The sequence below is a fragment of the Ptychodera flava genome, chromosome 5 (assembly GCF_041260155.1).
Source record: "Ptychodera flava strain L36383 chromosome 5, AS_Pfla_20210202, whole genome shotgun sequence".
Lineage (NCBI taxonomy): Eukaryota > Metazoa > Hemichordata > Enteropneusta > Ptychoderidae > Ptychodera > Ptychodera flava.
In genome coordinates this window covers 27,871,903-27,889,853 of record NC_091932.1, presented here as the reverse complement: position 1 = coordinate 27,889,853, position 17,951 = coordinate 27,871,903, and the positions used below count along the sequence as shown (strand labels likewise).

The 17,951-nt window shown below is 36.7% G+C and overlaps 1 protein-coding gene across 1 annotated transcript in view; it reads right to left on the bottom strand.

Annotated features, from left to right (window-relative positions):
• The window catches only part of LOC139133423 (very low-density lipoprotein receptor-like), a 23,510-nt gene extending 5,559 nt beyond the window's left edge, over positions 1-17,951 (bottom strand). The window contains exons 1-8 of the mRNA XM_070700010.1: positions 17,478-17,951; positions 15,291-15,388; positions 12,015-12,122; positions 11,289-11,399; positions 8,728-8,835; positions 8,001-8,111; positions 2,800-3,054; positions 1,274-1,550 (exon numbers count right to left, since the gene is read on the bottom strand). Coding sequence (XP_070556111.1) covers positions 1,274-1,550; positions 2,800-3,054; positions 8,001-8,111; positions 8,728-8,835; positions 11,289-11,399; positions 12,015-12,122; positions 15,291-15,388; positions 17,478-17,536 — 1,127 coding nt within the window. The 5' untranslated portion in view covers positions 17,537-17,951. The remainder of the gene's footprint in view (positions 1-1,273; positions 1,551-2,799; positions 3,055-8,000; positions 8,112-8,727; positions 8,836-11,288; positions 11,400-12,014; positions 12,123-15,290; positions 15,389-17,477) is intronic.

Genomic DNA, 17,951 nt, shown 5'->3' with positions numbered 1-17,951 from the left:
CAACCAAATACTGGTAGCTGCAAAAATACGCAAATGAAGATTTCATCATAATTTAAATATATCATTAAGATCATTCCTAAGAGCATGTCTACCAAATACCAAAGCTATCAGACAAGTAGTTTTTGAGACACAAATTTTTTGACCAAAAAAGACAAAAACTCACCCCAAAAAAATACAAAATTGAAGATTTCATTATGCTTTCAATATATCATATTAAGATAACCACTAGGAACCTGTATACCAAATATAAAAGCTATAAGATGAGCAGTGTTTGAGTAACAAATTTTTTTACCAAAATGGCAAAAATTGCCCCAGAAATACAAAATTGGAGATTTTCGTCATAACTTCAATATATCCTAGTAAAATAACCCCTAGAAACTTGTATACCAAATATCAAAGCTATGACTAGTTTTTGAGTACCAAATTTTTTTACCAAAATTGGCAAACATCACCGCAGAAATACAAAATTGCAGATTTCATCATAATTGGACTATCACATTTCGATCATCCATATGAACCTGTATACACAATATCAAAGCAATCAAAAAAAGCAGTTTTGGTTAAAAAAAATTGACCAAAAATGACAAAAATTACTTTCAAAATATAAATTTGCATATTTCTGCACAATTTGAACAAATGCAAAACAGGTCATCCTCACCTGTATACCAAATATTAAAGCAGTCATACCAGCTGTTATGGAAAACAAGATTTTAGCCCAAAAATAGCCTCAAAAATACAAATTTGCACATTTCATCACAATTTGAACAAATCTGATTAACTTGGTCATCTCCAGTAACATATACTCCAAATATTAAAGGAAACAGGCTGGCTGTTTTGAAGAAGCTTTGAATGTAAGAACTTGACGGACACTGGATTACAGTCGACACCTACATTTAAGCTCCGAGTCACAGACAGCAGAGCTTAAATAACCTGAATGAGGTCTAATGTTCCCTTTGAACCTATTGCCAGATTTAATGGCTTTTCTGCAAGCAGGTTTTGAAAAGGAGATTTAGAAGGAAACAGTTAGCTGAAAATTTAGAAGATGATGTTGTCTCTTCACAACCTGTCTATAGAAACACCCACTGTGTAAGAAGTGACTTACCCTTGCCCCATGAACAATGTGGCAAGGGTAATTCAATGGATTGGTCTCAGAAGTTGTCATCTTTTGATCATTAAGAAGTGAACAACTTATTAAACTTGGATGTATTGGCAGTTACTGTTTTTTGGACTATTGAGAAATAAATTGATCGATTTGTTTAATAATCAGACATACCTGATATATATCACAAGGCATATCCCTGATATCACTGCAGTGACTGCTGCTATTAAAATTGTTGGGATAAGAGCAGCCAGTGAACTTGATGGCTTGACTGCTAACTCTGTATCATTTACAGGTACACCATAATCATTTTCTGTGCAAGTGAAACCATCCAGATCAAGCGTCATTTCTCCTGGACATTGGCAGGTGTACCAGCTGGAATTGATTGACAACTCTGTCTCGGGAACACAGATGTGGGAACAGTTGTTTGTTCGACGGCAGTGATATTCCCCTGGAAGTTGAAAAGGATTTTTAGTGAATCAGATTGCAAGAAAGTGAATCAGACTGCTAAAAAATTGCTCCCGTGACATCTCAAACCGTTGCTTTGCCAGCGATGCACAGTCAAGGGACCATGCAGCGCCTAGCCAATTAGGCATTATGTTCATGCAAGATAAGGCCGACCACTGGGCCCTTTACCATGCATCGCATCGCCAGTAAACTAAATGCTTTGTGACATCATGAGAGCAATTTTTTCAGTCTGTGAGTGGTTGCGAGTGATTCAGGTAGGCCCGAATTGAGTTGATTTCGGCCGAAAGGTAGTTAGAAAAGTAGCTTTCATGTGCGGCCTGAATTTGGACCGCATGTTGGCAGTTTTGTCTATATGGACCTTAGCAGGGCTGAGATGAGAACCCATATCAGGGCTTATGCTGTCCCATTTTTGCTGAAGCTACGTTCTCGATTGACCTAGGACGTTTGTGTAGATGCAGACATCGGAAACGTGATACCACGTCGTTCAAGCACTTTCTGTTCAGGATTTACCATATTTTTAGTTTTATTCTCAACTCATCATATGGGACTTTTTGTGACAATAAGAATATAAATTGGATCTTTTGATTTGTGGGATTGATTGAATAGGCAGTGTGCCTTTGAGGACATTTAGTCTGGGTGTTCTGTCTGAGAAAAACATCAGCGGCTGCAATTTATTTCGTTGTGTGGCTCAACAGAGAGTCCAAGCTGACTATGTTTTCTTAGTAGTTTAGAAATGGTTTCAATATTAAAACTTTTTTATGCTATAGCTGTACCGTTGACTCACTTAGTTATAATTACTAATTTACAACTTATTACTGTGAATAATACGCATAATAATTCTTGTGAATTTTCTGGTTGTATAGTGGCTCACTGACACAAACATCTCTTGTGCATCTAAATATCTACAGCTGAGGCAGGACTGCAGAAGAGCCCTATAGGTTTTTTTACTGTGATGGCCATACACTGTGACCATCAATTGTGGAATATGAATGACAATTATTTGAATTACTTTTGCCACTGATAGAATGAGTCACCTGCATGCACATCTGCAGAGTGCATAATGTGGGTTAACTCTTCTAATCATCGGTAATTATAGCTTCAACATGAGCTACTAGGGGCAATTTTCAAATTCTCAGTAGCTATTTCATTACAAACGGTAAGCTTAATTGAAATTTTAGATTACAGACCAAAAAATATTAGCTCAGTTGCCGAGCAAGGTAATTTTAACATACCACAATCATAATTTTCGTCTGAGCTGTCCTCACAATCAATGCGCCCATCACACAGCTTTTCCTCTGCAATGCATTCACCATTGATACATTCAAATTTCCTGGTGTTGATGCCGCAAGATGGTATACTTGGAGTTGATGAACAATTTGCCTCATCAGAACCATCAGCACAATCATGTGCACCATTGCATTTCAGTTCCTTGATGATACAGGCCCCATCATCACACATAAAGTTTGTTGGGCCTTCACACCATGGACCTGCAATAAAATGGAAGAAATATTTATTTGACCATCTTTCCTCAATGACATTATGAGTTTCATGCCAAATCAGAAGTGGCATTCTGCAATGCAGGTATTTAAATAATTTAAATACCGTTCTAACCACTGCCCTTCACATAACATCTGGGGTCAATGGCAATGAAACCCCATCCAAAATGTAATGGCAGACAGGCTACATACGGTATAGGTTAATAAGGCAATTGGCTTTCACAGAATTATTAGGCAAAAATTACATTCATATCATGAAGTCCAGCATTGATAACATAAGAAAATAATTTCAGTAATAATAGCCATATTTCATGATCATTATGTTATCAACATATTTTTTCTTGAGAACTGTGAGGATAAAATAACCTATAAATGAATATTGCTGTAGTCTGTCTGCCATTACATTTTCAGTCCCAGTTAAAGTGAACTTTGGTTTGTTTCATATGGGCTATATGTATCTATGTAGTAATATTAAGTTTATAAATATTAAAAGTACTCCCCTATTGACCCAAAAACCCATGTCACAAATACCATAATGACAAAACTTGATCTATTCCTGCTACCCCTTATTATAGAGGTCTAACAATTTCACTGCTAGACTCAGCTGTCATTTATACTGGTACTGTATTGTTAAACATATTGTCCAGTTTAAGCTGTTCAATGCATTCTTTATTTGTTACAGTTGTGGTGGAATAAAGTTTGCAATTTTGATGATAGACTAGGTCACAGAAAAAATAGTATATTGATTCATCCATTAAATGCTCATAGCTACACTTAGCTGCAGTACAGTAGCTCGAGGTTTTGCCTGGGTATCTGGTTTTGCCGTCCGACCCAAATACCCAGGCAAAACCTCGAGCTACTGTACTGCAGCTAAGCTACACTTTGCTACTGTAGGTTGATTGCAATTGTGATGTGACTGATTTTTCATCATTCCAGTAGCTGAGCATTTTTAAGCCACTGGTATGGGACTCACATGTGCTTATTTTGAAAGCTGAATCTAGCAGACAAACCTAAATAATACCAATAAAACCACAGCACTTAAGTAGCTACATATTATGATGAAAACAAACATACTCATATAAAATACAAAACTATACATGCAGTGATCCCTCCTCAACCACTAAATATTAAACATACTCAATCACACACAACAGGAAATGTATGAATAAAATATTCAGTTGTCGGATAATGACTTACTTCGAGAAAACTGGAAATACAAAGTGAATGAGTGAAAATGTGTGGTTCAGTGTACAACTGTGTGAATTGTGTTGATCTCCTTGTAAACTACTAAAACTATACCAATTGCACATAAAATAATTCTGTTGAATACATACCATTTCTTATTAAGCCATTATGCTGATATAGCAAAAGCAGCAGTGAGTAAAAAATATAATTTATTAAATACACACCTATTGCCAATTGTACAATATACTATAATTGTATATTTTGTATGATATGCATGCAAATATTAGCACCTAGAGTCTCATGACAATGCATATTTACAAGTTTGGATGAACTTTGACTTTGAAGTATTTATGTTGCAGTGCTGAGCAGATCGAGTATGGGATCGATAGATCGAGCCAAAAATTGATTGATTTAGCACATTACGCAGCAGACAGGCGCCTGTGGTTGTAAATGAGAGTTTATGATTGGCACCCTGCGTTCAAGATTGAGATATTATTACCGTACATAACACAAGTTCATATACATTTGTCAAACAACTTATTTGTCATATGTACACAATAAGCGAAGGAAAAAACTAGTGTTATTGTAAATTACAGATTATTATCTGTAGACCAAAATTATTTTTCTTGTATATAATTTTCGCCTTAAGACAGTGTCTTCTTTAGGTTTATCAAAAACAGTGCAGCTGATTTCAATTCCCCAAAACACACTGTCTACATGGAATATATGTTTGTATGACATTAACAACAGTGATCCCATACAAGAGGGATTGCTTCAATAAACTAATTATTGAGTACAGGAAGTGGAAATGGTATCTTGTATTTTACATCACAAATGGGGAGCCAGTCCAGTTTTACAGTGGCCATGCTATCAATGAAGTTAATTACCAAACGTAACTGTTTACAATGTAATCAAATGACTGGCTGTTTTGCTAGTCATTTCACAATATGGCTGGCCTGGGACTTCTTACTCTCTCTGTAACTGAGCAAAATTTCATTCGAGGCTGTTTGCTCGCAACTAATTGTGTGGGCGATTTTTCATGAGTTTTTTCCTATCAACGCCTTTGATATATTATTTTGCCTTGCGAGGAACATCGATCCTCACCATGTGCATCAGAGAAAGTTCTTTCCCTCATGTCTCTTTCACTAAAGCGCACGTGTAGAGATCACCTTACTCCGCTGTTTTCTCTGCATGTTCATTGAAAGGAGCACTTTGTGCCACATTCCCCCAAATTAGGGGGAAGACTTGACATTTTACCAAGTTCATGCAGTTGCGTTGTCTATGTTGCGTGCAGTACCCGTACTAACATCCTCATACGAAATCTACTTATAAGATTCTTGTAAGTATTTTATATGCAAATTAGTTAAGAGGAAGAATTTTATAAGATTCTTATATGTATTTGTAGTGAAACCAATTTTGACTAGGAAAATTCTATGAAACAAAAAACAATGTCTCATCCAATTATGAAGATGTCTTACGCATTTTTCTTCCAGCTTATTTGCTTATAAGAATTATGTAAGAAATTACTCTTACTCTCACTAATTGCACAAAGCCTGCAGCCTGAGGTTACTCGCAGCTTGCAGCTTTGCCGCTTGTTGCTCATGCAGGTTCGAGGTCTTACAGACTAGATGTTTGTCAGCTTGTAATGTGCTCGACTGCTCTCTAATTCTTCTGTCGATTGTCACCTACTGTTTCACTAACTCAGAACTTGACCCATTTGTTCCCGGTTCGACACGATTCGATCTGAATTTAGGGAATTTAAATCCATGAAAATATGCGCCAATCAAACGATTGTGTTTATGATCGAAATCAATGTGACTGCAGTGGCATGCCTTTTCCATCATTAATACAGACTTTCAATTTCTGCTTCCAAACTTTACCACTATCAAAACATGAAAATAAAATGTAAGACTGAACCACAACTACATTGTTGACTGTTAATTCTTTTCGATGCGTCATCTGTACTCCACTTTATGTACGTCACCAAAACTGAATGACAGGCGATATTTTGTCACCTCAAATAGAGTACAACTACGAAGTCGCCGGGTCACCACACCGGGTAAGCTGCAGTACAGTAGCTCGAGGTTTTGCCTGAGTATTTGGGTCGGACGGCGTCCGACCCAAATACCCAGGCAAAACCTCGAGCTACTGTACTGCAGCTATACACCGGGCTGCGCTTGGGTCGTATAATATGTCTTTGCTTGCTGTGATTTGTGCGTGATTTCTGCGTTGTTAACTTTTTAAGGGCTGACAATGGCTCGAAATGCACAATTTGCACAATTGCGCAGTCAAGTGAACTTTGAAAAATGACCGCTTGTAGCCTGGCCTGTAATATGCATAGTTGCTTATGGTTCGATACACAGCGGGGGCTGTAAAGATAAGGGACTGGTCAGTTTCTTCGGCCTGGGGGGGGGGGGGGGGGATTATTTTTTGCCAACATGAAAAAGTGGCTGAACCCCCTATTCCAAATTTTGAAACAGGGTGACCCCCCCCCCCATTCCAAATTTTGAAAACAGGGTGACCCCCCCCCCCCGCACACGACAACTGTAATATGTCATAATATAATACTGTAATATATATATGTAATATTATATATATATATATATGTATATATATATATATATACATATATATATATATAATATTTTACATACATTTATATTTTAACAGTCATTCTGTGTTTTAATGAAATTGTTGGCATGTCAGTTGTAAGATAGGAATTTCAAAGTGTCAATCTTAAAGTTTGAATACAGTACATTTTGAATGAGCTGTGAATGTATTTCACACTTTCTATGCTTAACCGGATGTACTGAACTGTTGTACAGAAATGGATGTCAATCATTAATATTAAACAGGAAAAAGCAGTAAATCAAAAACTTTGATGGGTGTTAAGACTTGCCAGCCATCCAATTAAATCTCCTGAGGAACCATAGAGAGGCATTTTAGCCAAATCTGATGTGTGCAGAGTCTGAGATGACCTTTTCTTGTAACATTGATATTTGTGCATGTTGCTTTCTCATACTGAATTCTCATAGAGAGAACAGAAAAGATCAGGAATTTGTCATGCTTTTCATATGAAATGCAGATTTCATAATAGTACACTTTCACTTAGCAAACATCAAGATATCTCTGGCATATATTTCTGATTTATTAAAGTATGGCGCCCGAAGGGCGCGGAGAAAAATATGAAACATCCTGATATCTCTGATATATATGTCTTGTATATTAAAGTAATGCACAGGAAGGGTGTGCTGGAAAATGTCTGATATATTAAAGTAATGCGCTCAAAGAGCACGCTGAAAAATATTGAACATACATATATCTCTGATATATGTATGCCTGATATGTTAAAGTTGGGCTTGCTGAAAAATATGTCTGACTATTAGTTACGCGCCCGAAGGGCGCGCCGCAAAATGCAACTAGATAAAATTTGTGGCTGACACGATGCATTTTAGGCAATGAGCCTGTGTCGAAATTCAAAAACACACTGACCCCCCCTATTGGGCATTTCAAAAACATGGTGACCCCCTATCACCAAAGTCAAAAACAGGGGCCCCCCCAGGCCGAAGAAACTGACCAGTCCCTAAATGGCACACAAGATAGGTTGGTCTTTCTTTCTTATGTATATACAACAACCACCGTGTATCAGACAACAGGCTACATAAATGGTACTGTCAGTGATCTCAACATGCACTTTACATCTCCTTTATGTTTATTAATTACATTTTTATTTTCATGAAGAGACTACTTACCGCAAATGGTGCTCAGTTCATCCTTGCCATCACGACAGTCAACTACACCATCACATCTCCAAGCAACTGGCTGGCAAAGCTCGTCACAGAGGAATTTCCCTTCTGTACACTCTGGAACAAAACATACATATATTCCTAACCTGAGTAGAAAAAAACTACACGGACTGGAAGATGTACGTATCATCCTATGTCTTACATGATTGTAAAATTGGTAATTGGGAAAGGTTTAAAGGTAAGGGAATCGATTCTAGGGATCGAGTTTGTTCAAGTCTCACGAGTAAGAGGATTATAGTGTCATAGCCTTTTGTTTTCTATTGAAATTATAATCTAGTAAGTAAATTTCCTGGCAAGACAATATGGCATGAGAACAATGCCACTAAGGTTCAACACTGTAATGTCCAAAAGTGTTCATAAGGGAATGATCATTATAAATGACAGGGGGGGAAGCTCGTGACGGAGGATTTTTCTCTTCTGCAATATTACAGAAGAGCAAATATATAATCATCACTTTTACATAGTTACTAAGGCTGCTAACAGTGTTTTAGGTCACCAGGGCCCCCTTCCGCCGACATAACAATGCGGAGTCTACCGCAACCAACTATCCCATAAGCTCCTTTAACACTTTCATTTTGTGTTTATCTTACTATCTGAATTTATGATGTAATCCCCTTTCTTGAATTAATTAAATTAATTTTATCTATTTGTTTCCATAATGAAAACTGCTTACCTGTGCAATTGGTTTCGTCCATAGCATCGAGGCAATCGTTATCACCATCACATTTCCACCTATTAGGCTTGCAATCATTATCGCAAGCAAATTGACCAGGCGGACATACTGGAAAAGTCAAATAAATGTTTGTAAATATACTACAATTGCATTGTGATAAAGTAACTGTTTTTTGCAAAACGAAGAGGCAACCAAGAGAAACCTGCAGGTACCTACAATGAACTGAAACTTCTGTGATAAAACTTGATATACATAACTGTGCTATGAATCGAAAGTAAATAATACTTAAAAGTTAAATAACACTACAACATTGAGAGAAGGTGCCCTTCAGTCAAGCAAGCGGAGTGAATCCATGGACAGTTCAACCTTCACCATTGGTCAGCTGCAGGTGTTGGATGTCTAGTAAACTGACTAGAAAATTTTTGAGATCAACATGACCTACTGATGACCTGCGGTTATATGCAAGTGACTTGTACAGATTTTAAGTTTTGACAAAATTGCAATCTTAGTAATCAAGCATTCAAATTGACTACTGATGACGCGACATGTATTGATATTTATCAGGCAATATTGGACACATGAAATAAGACAGTATGACATGAATTATTGCATACTTTTTTACTGTTATGACGTTGTGTAAGTTGGACCCTTGACCTGTCTCATTTTAAGTGACAAAACTAACGTGCAAGGAGATGTTACGCAACATTTGCAGACCTCATTAAGATAATCACTAATCAAAACACAAGAACAAAGACAGACATTGTATAGACAGCCAGCAATTCAGTGGAGTACAGGACCCTGAATTGAACAGACCTGACACTGCCACTGATAGACAAGACGTGTATACATTCTACTACCAGAGTAACTATCTCTGATGAGGATTTATTGTATTACGTTGTTCACTACTCCTGTCAATAAACTCAATTCATACCAATATAATCGACACCCGTGTGAGGCGTGTAACACAGGCAACGCAGCCCAAAGTACTATGGATCAATTCTGTTATGCCATAAGTGTGGGTCTAGCAGAGTTCCTGAGGAATGGGGTCAAGGTTAGGCTCAAACGAGGGAAGAATGACTGAAATGACCCCCGAGAAGAGGGTCCCAATGTGAGGAGATGGGAAGGATCATGACATGCAGAATTCTCATTTTAAGGGTGATACATTGGAAAGATGCAGGCACTGGGTGTGATTGGGGGATAGGGATTGTCTGAGGAACACGATTGGAACTAATTTGGGTTAATTGGATGGTGAAGTAATGCCGATTTAATCTACAAATGTAATTTCATCTGCTTTTCTTTTTACGTTACACACTTGTTTTTATGAGTACTTTGTATTATTGCAACATTCAACTATGAAAATCCAATTATCCCAAATTAGTTCCAGTCGTGTTGAGGGGGAAATGACTTAAAACATGATGAGGCTTAGAATCCTGGGAGACATCCAATGAACGTACATGCAAGTCAAGATGGAAATATGAGGTGATGACAGAGAAATCTCCAGCCCAGTGGAGAGGGGTCCTATTTACACCACTGTGCTGTCCCAGGTGGAAGCTGAAATGATGTGAGGAAAGCTCGAGCCCAGGGGATCATATCTGTTTGTTGGAAGCAAAGTCCAAGGTCGGTCATTCTTCCCCCAGATAGACTGTGTACATGCCCCTGAAGAGACCATTATTAAGTAAATGACTGTGAAGGCAAGGATGGCGACACTTCAACCCAGGATCATAGAAAAATGTGATACGCAGATTGGGAATATTGTCCTTAGGACAGGTTTACTGTACAAATCCAGGTAGGAATCATTGACTATATCATGGTGAATTTAGATTCGACCTATAGGGAAGTCAGACCCAGGAAATTGTGCGAGCCTAGGTGGAGAACTTTGAAGTGACAAAGACAGGTACCTTGAGCCCAGCTTGGATCATTATGAGCCTGGAGGAGTGACAGACAGAAGAAGAGGCAAAGTGCAGTCACACATGTGGCAAACAATGAGAACTTGAATGAATATTATAAAGCTGTTGCTGCCTGGTGCTGTTAATTCTTTTCGATGCATCCACTGCACTCCATGTTATATTAACCACAGCTGAATGAGAGGCGATATTTTGTCTCCTCAGATAGAGTACAACAGTATATTTGCTGGGTCACTACACATTGGTGTGCTCGGGTCGTATAATACGTCTTTGCTTGATGTGATTTGTAAGTGATTTTTGCACTTAAGTAACTCTTTAAGGGCTGACAATGGCTCGAAATGCGCAATTTGCGCAATTGTGCAGTCAAGTGAAAACACTGCATGACTGTGCAAAATGACTGCTTGTAGCCTGGCCTAAAACGTGCATAGCCGCTTATGTTTCGATACACGGCGGAGGCCGTAAAGATAACTGGCGGACAAGATAGATTGGTCTTTCTTGCTTATGCCGCCACCGTGTATCGAACCACAAGAGACTGTGTTTTCAATGCTATATGTGCGCCAGGCTACATAAATGGTACTGTCAGTGATCTCAACATGCACTTTACATCTCCTTTATGTTTATTAATTACATTTTTATTTTCATGAAGAGACTACTTACCGCAAATGGTGCTCAGTTCATCTTTGCCATCACGACAGTCAACTACACCATCACATCTCCAAACAACTGGCTGGCAAAGCTCGTCACAGAGGAATTTCCCTTCTGTGCATTCTGGAACAAAACGTACATATATCCCTAATCTGAGTAGAAAACCTAAATGGACTGGAAGATATCTGACATTATTGTAAAATTTGTACATGGGAAACAAAAAGGTTTAAAGGTAGGAATCGATCCCAGCGATCGAGTTTGTTCAAGTCTGAGTAAGAAGATTATGAAGTGCCACATCCTTTTGTTTTCTATTTAAAATTGTAATCTTGTAAGCAAAGTTCCTAGCGAGACAATCAGACGCCTGAACCATGCCTTTAAGGTTTAACACTGTAATGTCCAAAAGTGTTCATAAGGGAGTGATCATTATAAAAATGACGGGGGATTGGGCAAGGCTCATCACAGAGGAATTTTTCTCTTCATTGTCTCTTCTGCAATATGATAGAAGAGAAAATATTTCATCATCACCTATTTATAGTTGTCAGCTAACAATATTTAGGTCACCAGCGCCCCCTCCTGCCAACATAACATTGCAGAATCTACCGCAACCAACTATCCCATTAGCTTCTTTAATATTCTCATTTCGTGTTTATCTTTCTATCTGAATTTATGATGTAATCCCCTTTCTTGAATTAATTAAATTAATTTTATCTATTTGTTTCCACAATGAAAACTACTTACCTGTACAATTGACTTCGTCCGTAGCATCGCTGCAATCGTTATCACCATCACATTTCCACCCATTAGGTTTGCAATCATTATCGCAAGCAAATTGACCAGGCGGACATACTAGAAAAGTCAAATAAACGTTTGTTAACACACAACATTTACATTCTGATGAAGTAACTGTTTTTTGCAAAATGAAGAGGCAACTGAGAGAAACCTGCGGGTACCTATAATAAACCTAAAACTTCTCGGATAAAACTACATGTATATATACATAACTGTGCTATGAATTGAAAGTAAATAAAACTTAAAAGTTAAATAACACTACAACATTGGGAGAGGGTGCCCTTTAGTCAAGCAAGCGAAGTTAATACATGGACAGTCCGACCTAGAGACATTGGTCAGCTGCAGGCAACTGCCCAAAGTTCAATGGATCAATTCTGTTATGACTTTGTTTGACTTGACCAAAAATGATGAAACTTGCTATGTACATTAAAGATACTATGATATAATATTGTTGAACGTCATTAAACATTTTTACTTCAGCCAATTCCTTATTTGCATATTTAATAAACTTTCCTACTTAGATATATACATCTGAATTGACTCGACCAAAGTTGATGAAATTCGGAATATACTATGAAGATACTATGATATAACATTATTGAAAATCATTAAGCAGTTTTACGTCAGCCAATTCCTTATTTAGATATTTAATGAACTTCACTAATTAGGGATATATATCTGAATTGACTCGACCGAAGTTGATGAATCTTGCTACATATATTGAAGATACTATTAAACAACATTAGTGAAAGTCATTAAACTTTTTTACTGAAGCCAAGTCCTAATTTGCATATTTAATGAACTTTCCTCATTAGGGATATTTATCTTTATTTACTAGAGCAAATTTGATGAAAGTTGCTATGTACATTAATGATACTATGATACAACATTGAAAGTCATTAAGCATTTTTATTTTAGGCAATTCCTTATTTGCAAATTTAATGAACTTTCCTAATTAAGGATATTTATCTGTCTTGACTAGACCAAAGCTGACGAATTGCTTTGTACATTAAAGATACTATGATACGATATTATTAAAAGTCATTTAACATTTTAACATTTTTACTTCAGCCAATTCCTAATTTTCAATATTTAATGAGAACATTTCAGTTAATTCCTTATTTGCGTATTTTAATAAACTTTCCTGATTGGGGATATATACTTGGATTTAGAATTAATCTGTGGTGAATATTATTCATTATGTTGATCATAACACTTTCAATGAAGTTGCAAACATGTGGCAAAGGTTCAAATTTACACATAACTGCAATATGAAATAAAACACGTGAGCATTTTCAGTTCATATCTAGTTACTTCATCCAACTCCTAATTTGCATACTTAATGGAGTTTGAAATTAACCCTTTTCCTGCCAAGTTCATATATCACTATCAGGTCAAGTTGGTTAAAACTAGTAAAGCAAAACATGTCCCATGTAGTGCATTTTAACAAAGACTTGAAGATTTGAAGGTCCCTCAAGACAAAGATATTGTAAACATGTTTTTACATACTAAAGCTGCTATAAAATACCAAGCCAAGTGGGGCAAAATAAATATGGTTTTGGCTCAATACGGCTTTTGACTGACTTGGCTGGCAGGAAAAGGGTTAAGGATATATTTGTATTTTCATGAAATTTGCTACATATATTGAAGACACTATAATACAACATTCTTGAAAGTAATTGAGCATTTTTACTTCAGCCAATTCCTTATTTGCATATTTAATGAACTTTCATAATCAGGGATATTTATCTGTATTGACTAGACCAAAGTTGACAAAACTTGCTATGATACGACATGTAAAGTCACACACACAACCAGCCAGCCAGCCAGACAGCCAGACAGATATACTCTGTATCTTCTCGAAAGAGTTCAGTGTAAATTTCTCAAATACTTGTGCGGTAAAACTGGCATAACCTACTCATCTGGCTACTACAACCAACTCTGTATCTTCTTCAAAATCCCATCTCTACAAGAGCGTAGGAGTTTTATGGATGCCACCTTCTTTTACAAATGTATGTTCTCTTTTTATAACAGCTCCGAAATTCTAGAGCGTATCTGTCTGCATGTGCCTTCTCGCACTCTGCGCTCTAAACAACATTTTAAACCTAATGTATCAAGAGTCATTGCTCATTCCTCAGCATTTTTACAGAGAGCTATGAAAAATTTGAATAGTATTTTAAACAATGAGACTTTTGATATTTTTAATTGTAACTATGGGCAATTTCACAGATTTTTATTTAATAATGTTTATTCTTTTTAGATCTGTATTTTTTTCCAATGATTGTTTTTTTAACTGTGTTATTACTGTCTTTGTTTCATTGTTGTGCTCTTTGTTAGTTTCTTTTTCTTTTGCTGGAACTGTAATTGGGCGAAAGCCCGTTGTTCCCAGCCAGTAAATAAATAAATAAAAAAAATATATATATATATATATATATATATATATATATATATAATATATATATATATATATATATATATGAACTACATCATTATATATATATGAACTACATTTCATGCACCTCATACAGTAATATGCCATGCTCTACCACTAGCTAACAGTAATTGGGTAGCACATAATGTTCATGCAAGTCATTTACAGATTACATGGGTGGAGGTCATTTTTTTCACACTGTGTATAGAGAAAGGTCATACATAAATCACAATGTCATGCATAATGCTAGGTGCATGCACATAAAATAGAGAGTCAGACCTTTCATCGCCCGGCTTTGTCCATAGTTGGCATTAAACGGGAATAAACCTTCCTAAATTTGTATATTACACAGACAAGTAAACTAGGAAGCACCATTTATTTGGTGCAAGTGAATCAATTAACAATTGTTACAGATAAAATTCCACCGCAATTTGAATCAAAGTTGGGCAGTCAATCAGAAAGTAGATAAGGCGTTAATACCTTTGATCGTCAAATTTATGCTGAACTTTGCTGTAAAATATTGCATGAAAATCCTTTGGCGTTTCTCCTTAATTATTGCTTTTCCATTGACATGAATACATTTTTTGTGTAAATGTTATGGTCCTTGAGAACAATTGACCGTATTACCATAATTGTGAAAAAGTGCATGTTGTGATAGCCTCCACGTATTTCAATTGACTTCTCTTGTAATCTTCCCATACTTGGTTTTGTTGTCATCAGGGCATGGTGGAATGACCATGATTAGTGTAACTCAATAATGCTGTTCTGCTGTATCAGATGCCTGACGTACTAACCTTGTTCAGCTGAGCCTTGTGATGATGGCAAAACTGGTAAAGCTGATATGCAATTACTAAGAGCACTGAATAGCAACACTCCATTGTAAAAGGTTGATCTTAAAGAGAGAAGATGCAGACTATGTTGATATAAATTGTGATTTCATGATTACTCTGCACATCCAAGAGACAACAGCATTTCAAAACAGCATTATAGGGATCCTGCTTAGCTTGAAGTCCTATATAACATAACTCTGGAAAAAATCATGTCTTATTTGACACTTTGTAAAGGACGTACTCTATATTCTAATGTCTTTGAGCATTATAGACAACTGTACAGCTACCATACCTTGAATATTACGCAAATTAGGAAAACAGACTTTCATTAAGCAAAGCATGATGGCTGTCTGAATCAACCACTGAAGCTTTTGATTTTCTGCTTTTCTCTCTTTGATAGAGATTGACATAATTCCCTGTGTACAACAGTCCAGGACATCTGGTTAATATGTGAAATGTCGCTTATTAAAAATACTGTCATTCTTGCGAGCCAGAGCATAATTGCCCTCCGCAGATGGGTAGCGCCAAGCTGTTGCCATAAAGCAATGCGTGGTTTACGACGATGAAATACTGTATTCACATTCTACAATGGACATGTAAACAATTTCATCACAAGACATTTTTATATTTAAAAATGTTACTTTATATATATGTATGTATTTATGTGTGTGTGTCTGTGTGTGTGTCTGTGTATATATATATATATATATATATATATATATGTATATATATATATAATTAACTAATTAACTAATACTATATAATTTCTATTCTGAAATTAACGTTGACTGAGATTTACATGAACGTATGTTTAGTCAGGACACAGAGCACTTCGCAAATAAGTCACTGAATAACTGCTGTTGTATTCAATTATTGACGAGGGTGATAGAACATGTAAAATGATTAAATGATGAGCTGTGCACATACAAAACAAACCGGAAAATGCTTGATATATCAACATGTCAACACAATTCGATATTACGTCTATAGAAATGGTCAATATTCACAATTCCTTCCGTTCGAAGATGTTTTCAAACTGGCATCTTCAAAATAACCAGACATATGATATAGAACAACACAACATGTGAATTGCTATAAACGAAATAGACTATAAGCTTATCACAAGGTACCAAATACTGATCGCAGAAAAGTACTATTCAAAAGCGAAATCATACACCAATGCAATTAAAATATGACAGTAGTTCTAAATGTTCATCACCACTAAAAGACCAAATATAGAAGTTGGGGAACCGTAAAGGCAACAACATATCCTTGCCTGTAGCTCAGAAGGCTGTGGCCAGTTAAGTGTCACAAATGCAGATCGAAATGTCAATCACCAAAAATAGAATACCAAAATCAAAACATAGTTAAAAGACAGGAGACTTAAAAAATGGCCCTGAGAAAATATACAATATCATGGTCAACGTACCACAAAGGCAACATATCCTCCCCTATAACTGAAAGAAGGGTTACAAGATCGGTATGCGAATGGGAATGTCAATCGCCCAAAAAAATTGCCCAAGTGAAAACGCAAAACACGGGAAACATATCAAACATGGTCAATGTAGGGCAAACCGAAGGCAGGCTTGCTGCAACAAATCATGGCATAGCAAGTGCTAATCATGGAAATCAACAAGGGGCATAATGATGGACTGTTTTTAAGTTACTATTTTGTGTTTGCACGACTGCTAAACCACTTTCCCCTGATATAATCCATTTGCCTGGAGCAATCTCTTGTTGTTTGCTGCATTTTAATCGAACCAAGAGGCATATTTTCGCTTCCTGACCTTGCGTGGGAAAGAGAAAAACCAAAAAATACAAACGATTGATACACATTTAATAGTAAGGTCGTTGACCCGTATTTCTTTAGGCGAAAGATTTTTGTGAACACAGACACACAGACGAAAAGAAAAACAAAAACATAACTAATACTTAGACACAGAGCTATGTTCTATTTTGCTGTATGAAAATCTGAATGCGTAATATTCTGAATTCAACGTTGACAAAGATTTACATGTACGTACATGTAGTCAGGACACAGCTTTCCGCAAATAAGTACGTTGCTCACTGTACGTCGGGGGGGGGGGGGGGTTAGGTGATAGCCAAAAATACACAAGATTGTTATTACGTTGATAGAGAAAATTACATTACCGAAGAAGGAAAAACATCCTCGTTGGGTTACAGTGCAGAAGATGGAGGTACTGTGCCATACATATGACAACAAAACACGTTACGAACGGCTAACAACGAAGACTGACTGAAAAATATGACAGTCACAAATCAAGCCTGGTTGAGGTTGTGTGCCCTGTGCAAAAGAGGGTGTGGTTCGTGCTGCGGCTGAAAGCATTCCGTAGTAAAAGAGAGCAGTGTTGACAGTTCATATAAGACAGTCATTTGTGTGAAAGACTCATTACACTTAATCATTCAAGGTAATAATTTGGTACGTCAAAGAAACAGAAAGAAAATGAAAATAGGAATAAAGTAATCTTGCTGCTGATTGGTTAAACAAGGTATCTAGACTTGGTAAATATCTTTGCTTGCATGGCATCACGCGCAAAGGTTGTTTCATCGTGAATCCCTACGAAAAATTATGATCATTTTAAGAGTGTTGCTGTTTATCAAATT